Genomic DNA, 10339 nt, shown 5'->3' on the forward strand with positions numbered 1-10339 from the left:
ATTTTGTGCATGCATATTATAGGATTTATTCCCTTCAAATCTTCAATAGACCAGCCAATAACACTCTTATGTTTTTTTAAAACTTTGACAAGCTTATCTTCCTGAAGAACTTCTAGATGTGAACTTATGATGGTCGGGCACTTACTCTCAGTGTCTAGGAAGACATATTTGAGTTTCTCTGGTAGTTGTTTCAATTTGGTCCCCTGCTTTTGTTCATCTTTCTTTTCTTAAACTAAGGGTTGCCTTAAATCTTCCCACCGGTTGTGTCGATAACCTTTGAAAGGTGATGATGCTTCCATCATGGCTACTACTTCCATATCTTTCTCCTCAACTATTTCCTCTTCGTTAAAAATTGATAAACTCAACACTCTTTCCAAAGGTAATTTTTGTGTTGTCAAGCAATTTTTCTTCTCACATATTTGATCAATTATCTTAATATGTTGACTAGTGGCAACATCATCCTTGTACTTCGTGGTGTTTCGCACATCAATTTTTAACTCTTCATCATACACTTTCAAAGTCATCGTGCCTTCTTCTATGTCGATCAAACATCTCCCGGTCTCTAAAAATGGTCTCCCCAAAATGATTGGTATCTCTTCATCTTCCGGCATCTCTAAAATGAAAAAATCCACCGAAAACACAAACTTGTCGATCCTTACTAGCACATCTTCTACTATCCCATATGGTCTCTTCACAAAGTGGTCAGCAAACTGGAGTGTCATTCTTGTATCTTGAAATTTACCTATCCCCAATCTCTTATAAATGGATAGCGGCATAAGACTTACACTCGCTCCCAAATCAATAAGAGCTTTCTTGAATGACCTATCTCCAATGGTACACGGAATAATCACAGAACCTCGATCCTTCTTTTTCACCAGAATCTTCATACCTTGCAAGATGGCACTACAAGTTTCAGTTAGAATAATCGGGTTAGTCTTATGGTCCGCTTCTTCGAGATGATGTCTTTCATGAACTTTGCGTAGGTAGGCATTTGCTCAAGCGCCTCCAAGAAAGGAATGTTGAGCTCAAGCTTTTTAAACATCTCCAAGAACTTCTCAAAGTTTTTCTCGTGCTGCCCTTTCTTCTTATTTCTTGTTGGGAATGGTAGTTTGACAGCCATTTTTGGATTAATAACTTTATCTTTGACCACTCTTTCATCACTAGTAACCTCTTCATTTGCAACCTCATTTTCTTTTATCTCTAGATCAACTTCAAGCAATAAGTCTTCTTCTTCAGAACTCTTCTCAGGTACTTCTTTCGACTTACCATTCCTTGTGGTCACCGCATTCACATGATTATTTTCTCTTGGATTAGTAACCGTAGAACTTGGTAAAACGCCCTGTTGTTGAGAACCCGCTAGTTGTTGTGCTATCTGACTCATCTGTATTTCAAGATTCTTAATTGAAGCACCTGTGTTTTTTAAATTACTTCGAGTCTCTTCTTGAAATTGAGAGCTTTGAACGGCCATCTTCTCAATGGCAATCTCCCAATCAACTTTTCTTGGTACCTGTTGCTGAAACTGTTGTTGAGGTTGTTGATACGGTTGTTGTTGCTGAGGTCGAAATTGTTGTTGCAGTGGTTGGTTCTGCACATTTCCTTGTTGATCCTTCCATGAGAAATTTGGATGGTTTTTCCAACCCGGATTATATGTATTTGAATAAGGGTTGTTCTGCCTTAGAAACTTGATCTCCTCAATTTGTTGTGCGGTTGCAACGCAATGTGCGGTAAGATGAGGTCCTCCACAAATTTCGCAATTACTAGCTTGAGTTGGTTGAACCGGTTGAACCTGTACCACAGCTTGAGTATCAATAGCCATCTTCTTCAGTCTCCTTTCTACTTCAGCTGCTATTTGATCTTCCATCTTCACCACTTGACTTGCCAATTTCAGGTCAATTATCCCTTCGGGTTAACTAACATTGCGGTCATACAACTCCAAGTGATCATTGGCTGCAATGGCTCTATAATCTTTTTAATACCAGTGACTATTTTAAAGTTAGTTGAGCCACCAGCTGCTGTGTCAATGAGTTGCTTAGTCTTCATCCGAAGACCATTTACAAAATTCTGCATTTGCTCCATTGCATCCATATTATGAGTAGGACATGCAACCAACAATCGTTTGAACCTCTTATACGCATCTCCAAGTGACTCTCCTTCCTTCTGTTTAAAATTCACTATGTCATACCTCTTTCGGATGTATACAGAGGCCGGAAAGTACTCATTGAGAAAAGTTGTTTCCATCTGTTGCCAAGTTGTGATGCTTCCAGCAGGTAAAGAGTAGAACCACTCTTCAGCATCTTATGACAATTGTTAGGATAAGCAAAAAAAATAAAATAAAATAAAGTAAAATTTTAGATGCAGAGCAACAAAATTCCAATTGAATAATTATTAACAGATAGTTTGGCAGTCCCCGGAAACGGCGCCAAAAACTTGATGGTGAAAATAGCAAGTGTAGTATTTTTACCGATGTAGTAATGAAAAGGAATTATCCTGAGTATCGATCTTAAGTACTGCGTAGGAACTATCGGTGTTGATAACGATTCAATTAAGTAAAAGAACCTTTGGTTGGTTGAGTTAAGAATAAATTGCTTTGTAAAATATAAAGGAAAAGTAGAGAATTTGTAACACAATACAGTTAAGCATGCTAGGTCCGGGGTGTATGAATTGCTTTGAAATAAACTTAATCCTTATTTTATAATATCTATGTTAGAATGATTCAATATTATTCTCAAGAGTAGTTTCCCCTAATTCCTTAGCCAGAAACTATTAATATTCAATTTTAAATCCTAATTCCTTAGCCATTCAAAAGAATATTAATCACATATATGAATATCAAGAATTTCACATCATCACTATTAGATCCTTATTCCTAAGAGAAATTAGCGATGTTATTATACACATAGCGATAAAGGGATTTGTCCGACCTCCTTTACCCTCATAACAATACCTAATTTTCCAATAAGGCAAGCATTAGGACCGTGTATAACAAATTGAATTCATAAAAACATAAGTTTTCATAAAATTATAGGAAGAAGGTTCATTACAACTGCAATTCAGGGACACCCCCCTAGCATTAGGGGGTTTAGCTCGTCATAATATTCAAAGAAAGTACAAATTTAAGGTTAAACAATACAATAGATTAGATAGCTTCGATCTTCAATTGCTTCCGCGCTTGATGATCTCCGTTCTCCAAAAACCTTGATTGCTCTTCTTCTCTTTGTAGTATTCTTTTTTCTTCTTTTCATTAGGTCTAAATAGTGTAGTACCAATTATAGCCAAACCAAAAAGTCAAAAATGCCCTCTGGGATCACTTACATGAGTGAAAACAACAAATCTTAAAATTCAGCGCACCTGCCAACACGGGCCGTGCCAGGAAACACGGCCGGCCGTGTTGGCTCTTCAATTATTTTTATTTTTATTTTTCCTTCAGACTTGCTGACACGGGCCGTGCCAGGCAACACAGCCGGCTGTGTCAGCCCCCTAGTTTTTCTATGGGGCGAGCTGATTCTTGCAGCACGGGCCGTGTCTGGAGACACGGGCCGTGTTGGACTTCAGGATTTTGTTGTTTTTTTCTTTAACTTTTCCATCATCTTCCATTGTTGCCTTGACACTTCCGACTCTTCAACTACCTCTGAAACATGCACAATACCACGGAAACGACATCAAACGCATCTAAAAACTTAAATTAACACCAAAAGCATAATAAGCATACAACTACTCAAATATGAAACACTTAAAACTCAAACACTAAAACTCAAAATAAAGTGTTACCAAATTGATGAATTTGGACCGACAACATGATGAAAATCAAGTAAAATGGTGACCGATCAGCAGGTGGTTGTGAAGTTTATCAAGAATCAACTCATATGCCGTTATGGTGTGCCAGATAAGATTATTACTGACAATGGGTCTAACTTGAACAACAAAATGATGAAGGAGTTGTGTAGCGAGTTCAAGATTGCACATCATAATTCTTCTCCTTATAGGCCCAAGATGAATGGGGATATTGAAGCTGCTAATAAGAATATCAAGAAGATTATCCAGAAGATGGTTGTTACATACAAGGATTGGCATGAGATGCTGCCATTTGCCTTGCATGGGTATCGTACATCTGTCCGCACTTCAACAGGGGCGACCCCTTTCTCTCTTGTTTACGGCATGGAGGTTGTGCTCCCAGTACAGGTGGAGATCCCATCAATGAGAGTCTTGATGGAAGCCAAGTTGACAAATGCTGAATGGGTTCAGAGTCGTTATGACCAACTGAATTTGATAGAAGAGAAGAGATTGACCGCCATGTGCCACAGTCAATTATATCAGCAAAGGATGAAGAAAGCCTTTGATAAGAAGGTCAAGCCTCGTGTGTTCCGAGAAGGTGACCTTGTGCTCAAGAAAGTCTTGTCTTTCGTGCCCGATTCCAGGAGCAAGTGGACTCCAAACTATGAAGGTCCATATGTTGTCAAGAGAGCCTTTTCAGGCGGTGCTTTGATACTTACAACTATGGATGGGGAGGATTTCACTCGTCCTGTGAATTCAGACGCAGTCAAGAATACTTCGCCTAAAAATAAAAACAGATTAGCTCGCTAAGTTGAAAACCCGAAAGGGCGGCTTAGGCAAAAATGAGTGTCTCGGTGGATTGAAAACCCGAAAGGTCGATCCAGGCAAAAGTTAGAGACATAAAAAATGAATATGTATTCCGTTAGATTGAGCACCTCACCCTGGGGAAATCTAGGAAAAAATTGGGGATTTAGCAAGTAACTGCATCCTGACAAGACTTCGTTCTACAAACTGTCATCTGTCAGAGATTCTCGCTCAGTCATCGTCAACTGAAGCTTCAAATACATAGGATTCAGAGTTGGTGGAGAAATGGTCATTATGTTCAATGTAGCCCTTTTCCAATATATATCACCAATTTCAAATTTGTAAAAATCTATGGAGTCTTGCCATTTGCAGACTACCATCCCATCAAATAAATTTGAGCCTTTATCCAATTATTCGCACTCCTATTTGTTTCTATTCAACAAATGTTTTGCATGTTTTAATTGGGAAAAGTCACTGTTTTAAATAAATAAATTTTTCATAAATTGTTTTTAAACAAAGTGAACATTCATAATGACGAAAGGATATTTGGGACGTCTTCAATGCTCTCCCAAAGATGGTATGATTCCCAACAGGGTAAGACATTTGTTCATATTCCCAACATGCTTGTATCCTTTTCCTTTAGAGCCTGTTTATGGTTTCCTCCCGACCAGAGCAGTTGATGAAGATGTTTATTCTTCCTTCCTCAGCGGAATGGTGTCCCTTCTTCCTCGGCAGATCTGATTTCTTTAGTAGTGCAGTATATATGGTGGTGACCCTGGAAACTTTGGTTTGGTGGTTGTTCCCCACAGAGTTCCATCATCCCCTCTGATGATTTCCCCAGTAAAGTTGCTTCTACATGTTGATCCTGTCCCCAGCTGGAGTTGGCTGATGCTCATTCCCCTGCAGAGATCTTCGGTTCCTGGTATCTCTCGCCCCCATCAGATTGGATGTTCTCCAGTGGGCCTGGCTTTCTCTCTCGAGATGTAGTACTGGATGTTTGTTCATCGATCATTGGACCTGTTTGTGTTAGATATGTCTGTTTTGTCAGCATTCATCATACATAAACCACGCATATATGCATATAATTTCAACATTCAAACATTCATGTCGCATTATTTGCCATAAATACCTTTGTTTATTGTCTCCTTCTATTCGGTGATACATATTTCACCAAGCAGACGTTGGTGTCTGATCTCCCCATGTAGAGTCAGCCCCATAAGCAGAAAGCGTCTATCCTTTCTTCCATATTCCCCACTGAGTTATGTCCTCGTGGATGATTGTTGTTTCTGTTTCTTCCCAACACATATATTGGGATGGAGTTTCCCTTGAGTTCTACCCTCATAGGGATGAGTTTTGTTTCATCGTGCCTATCTAGTTTGTTCCAAGATTGGCTTCTTGAGATTTTCCCGGCGCTTCCCCGTAGTTTAAGATGAATGATTGCTCAATAACCAGTAATTGTCCATCTTTTCCCCGGCGAAGTCTGTGGCCTTCTACCCTTATACCGGTAGTTATAAGTCCTATTGTTGTGGTTTTCTACCCTCATACCGGTAGTTGTAAACCCTATTTATATCCCCTTGCAGAGTTAACCTTATTTTTTGTTCATCCTAACCGATGAGGATTACTCTTCCGTGGTTTTCTACCTAGTATCCGGTAGATGTAATCCCCTCCTTGACGGTTATCCTTATCCAATATTCGGTATTGATATTCCTTCACCTTTTTGAGTATATCTCCCAGTAACCGGTGATATATCTCCTGGATCATTGCCTTTGTCAATGTATCCCCAGCGAGTCATCTTTCATTTATCGATTGTCGGTAATAATTGTTTCTCCCTTTGATTTGGTCATCATTTTTATACCTAGTATTTGGTATCCTGATTTCTTTTCTTTCGTTCGATTTATCCTTTATTAACCCAGTAACCGATTGTGGATAATCTTCCATGCGAGTATGTTATCTATGTTCTGACGGTAATAGATAATATATCTCACGCACTCTTTGGTCGAAGTCTTTTGCTCTTCCCCAGTCGAGTAAGATTTGTATCCCCTTTGCGGAGTCGAATGTCCATCCTGTAATCGAGTTTGCTTTTTAGCCCTCTTTTGGATGATGACTGTCTTGGAAATATTCCCCAATTCACGCTTGGTCGGTCACCTATTATATGCCTAGTAATCGGTATCCCTGGTGTTCCGTACCTTCTGCTCCCTATTATGAATTTTGTCCCCTGTGGAGTCAGATTTTTCTGAGTTGAAATATACCTTGTAGGTCTTCCTCAGATGATTTTGGATGTTTGATATCTCTCACCCTTATACCGGTCTTAGATACTCATTCTCCCTGAGCGTGTTGTTCTCTCACCCTTATATCGGTGTTTCGATCACATGCCTCCTTGAGCTTATTACCCAATAACCGGTAATACCTCATCATGTTGTTTCCTCAGATGAGTCATGGTTGGACCTTCCCCAGTGAGGTCCCTTAGTGGATTTCCCCCGTCTGAGTCCAGATTTTTATCTGAAGTATCCTGTGTGGATAGTTTTGCTGTATTGGCATGTTCCCCAATACATGCGCATTTGAGTCAGCTCAAGTCTTTCCATTGATTTATTTTCTTGGAATTCCTCTCGTGTCTCAGCAAGTTCTAAGTTGTGACCTGCTCATGCAATTTATTCCCTTTCTTATCCCCATTAGAGTCCCAGAGGCTCTGTCCCATTGAGTGTATTACTCATATGGATGACCAGTTTCTCCTGATTTCTTTTCTCTTTATGGACACATATCTCCACAGAGTATTACCTTTTGCATACATACATTTGCATCATGAGGTCTCTTAGGGACCAAAATTCGTCTCTTTGTTATTATTTAAGCCCATTCTACCTCGTCGAGACGAAGATTTTAACCTTCACTTCTCCGGCTAGAATGACCTTAAATAGGGGCATCTGTAAGACCCCAATTTTGACCCTAAGATCCCTAATAGCATCATATCATTGCTCATTGCATAGCCTCAAGGATCATAAGCATCTTGAAATACATGTGATAATGCAAAACATTATAGGTCACTTTGGACCAAATGCATTGAAATGTGAAAAAGTCCAACTTCAAGTACCCATAACTTCTTAATCAAAAATCCAAATGATGCAAAATTTAAGTCCAAAATGATTGCCTTGAAAATATCTACAACTTTGATATTGAATAGTTTGTCATTTGGAGCTTGCATCACTGAGACATAAAGGCTTTAACTTTGGCCAATTTTGAAAGTTCCACATATGCATGTTTTGCACCCTACACTTCAAGTTCAATTCTCATTAATTTCCAAGGCCCAAATGGAGTTTTGATCAACATAACATTTGTTCCTTATGCAATAAGCTTTCCAACCATTACTCATGAGGTTACATTTCAAGTATGTACATGGCATTTTCGAAGACTTCAATGTAATAGTGCATTTTTTGAAAATCATTTCAATTGCCATGCTTGAGATAATACAATCCAATCTGCACGTCCATTCTACTTACATCATGCATGAGCTTTCATTTCCAGTTGGAATTAGGCCCTTCATGCGCCTGTACAGGCCCATGCATGGAGGCTCTTTCCATTCATGCAAGTTTTGATTCATGCATTCAGCATTGCTTCAGCTATAAATACAATGCCTTGGCCTCTCATTTCTTCAACCTGAAGGCGCCCCAATTACTGCTGAATTGAAATCCTAGCCATCACTAAAGGAACTATTTCATTTCTCTTCAAATTTTTCAGATCTGAATTTTGATTTTATTGATCAATCTTCAGATCTCAAAGTTCCTAAACCTCCTCTTCTTGATCCAAAGTGCCTACGGTTAGCAAAAGCATCCAAAGATCTTGACTCCAAGCCTTGCAATTCAAAGGTTTACTTCAACTGTTAATTGCTTCGAACCAGCTTATGTATTGCTCTATTTGCTTTGTTCTTGTGTGATCTGAAGTCCTCTGCATAGAGGCAACATTGTTATGCTTTCAATTTTTGAAAATCATGAAGTTCATATGAACACCACAGAATTTCCACTCCTGATTTCTCTCAATCTAGAGATCTAGAATGGAATTGAGTGGTACAGGGGTGATGTACATCACCCCAACTTTCGAATGATGCCTGGATCGTGCATTTTGGTTGCTATTTTAAGTTCTGCATTTTTAGGCTTGGCCAGAGAAGACGGTGGCGATGGCCACCGTCTGGTCTCCAGATTCAATCAGGAGCGTCCATCTTCATTTCTAGATTGAATCTCGTGCATCCATTCTTATGACTTTATTAAAGGCTGAGTGTGTCTCATTTGACTAAGGAGTTTGGTGAACGCGCGCTTCTAGGTCGTGTGATGATCCACGTCAATTAATGAAGGATCATCCAACGCTCCACGCTTTTTCTCTTTTTCTAATTTCTGATTTTATTTTCTTTTATTTCTTTTAATTCTATTTTATTTCAAAAATTCATATCTCTCTCATTATTGATCCAAAAATTATGGGACCAATTTCATTCTTCTCCTTTTAATTTCTACTTTCTAAGAATGATTTTTAATATGTTTTATTTTATCATTTTATATTTTTTAGTAATTTTCTCTTTTCGGTTTATTTTTTATTCATTTAAAATAGTTTTTGATATTCAAAAAATACCAAAATATTTTCTTAACCTCTTTGAATGATGATGGATCTATGAAAAATATTATCATCAATTTATTAATTGATTTGAGATATATTTGAGATTTTAGTTCAATTAAGTTATTTTTATGCATTTTTAATTGATTTAAAATAGTTTCTGACTTTTAAAAATGCTGAAATTTTTTGTCAAACTTTGTTTGACCTTGTTGAACTTGGGATAATTCACTTGGACTTTTCAAAGTTGATTTGAAGTGAGTTTGAAGTTTGACCTTTCTTTATTATTTTAGTTCAAGTTTTATTTTAAATATTAAAAATGCCAAAAATATTTTATTTGTTTATTGACTTCTAATTCTCATTTTGCTTCTGTTTTCTATTGTTTGACCTTGATCTTCTCTATCTTTGGTCAACACTTGTTGATTAATACATACCATTTCCATTATTGCACTTTAATTCTTCATCTTCTTCTTCTTCTTTTTCTTTTTTGATCAATGAATTAAAGATTGGTGGTTAGCATTGATACATGGAGGTTTAATCTTCCTTGATTCAAATCTAATTCATCTTGATCATGGATCAAGTGAATGGCTTTGCATTAAGGATAGATTGCTTCCTAAATCATGCAAAGAACCTAAATCAATACAAGATCATTTCTCATCTTCTTTTTGGCATGGCAAGTTGTTGGAGTTTGATTCACTAATAAAGACCTCTAACTTGTGTTGTTGCCTACATTATTATTGACTGGCCTCAGATAGTTGTGACTTCTACATAAGTCCAATTACGATTGCTTAAGCGCTAAATTTGCCTTATGGCACACTAACTACTAACATTAACCATTAACCATTAACATTTACTTCTTGCACTTTACATTTATGCAATTTACTATTCTTGTACATATTATTTATTTGCTTTTCCCTCTTTGCTCATTTGAGCACATGTTTATGTTAATGCAATTTTCCTTTTGCTCACTTGAGCACATAATTGTGTATATATTATTGTGCTTGTGTGTTTTGTTTTGATTGTTGTGGACCAAATGCAAAGAAATGGACAAATGGACTTAGTTTCTAAGACATTCCTTATGCAAAATTGGAGTAAAAGGACCTTAATGTTGAAGATGGATTAGAAGGACCAAACCTCTAAACTCACTCTTGTCCATTCTTGATTTGCTTCATAA

At 37.7% G+C, this 10339-nt stretch overlaps 1 protein-coding gene across 1 annotated transcript; it reads right to left on the reverse strand.

The window, feature by feature from the left end:
- Nucleotides 1-227: 227 nt before the first annotated feature.
- On the reverse strand, nt 228-1861 carry LOC127136685 (uncharacterized). The gene is made up of 2 exons (XM_051063217.1): nt 975-1861; nt 228-903 (listed from the first exon to the last, which is right to left on the reverse strand). The coding sequence occupies exons 1-2, from the start codon at nt 1859-1861 to the stop codon at nt 228-230; spliced, it is 1563 nt and encodes a 520-aa protein (XP_050919174.1).
- Nucleotides 1862-10339: the final 8478 nt, after the last annotated feature.

Source organism: Lathyrus oleraceus, chromosome 4, assembly GCF_024323335.1.
Source record: "Lathyrus oleraceus cultivar Zhongwan6 chromosome 4, CAAS_Psat_ZW6_1.0, whole genome shotgun sequence".
Lineage (NCBI taxonomy): Eukaryota > Viridiplantae > Streptophyta > Magnoliopsida > Fabales > Fabaceae > Lathyrus > Lathyrus oleraceus.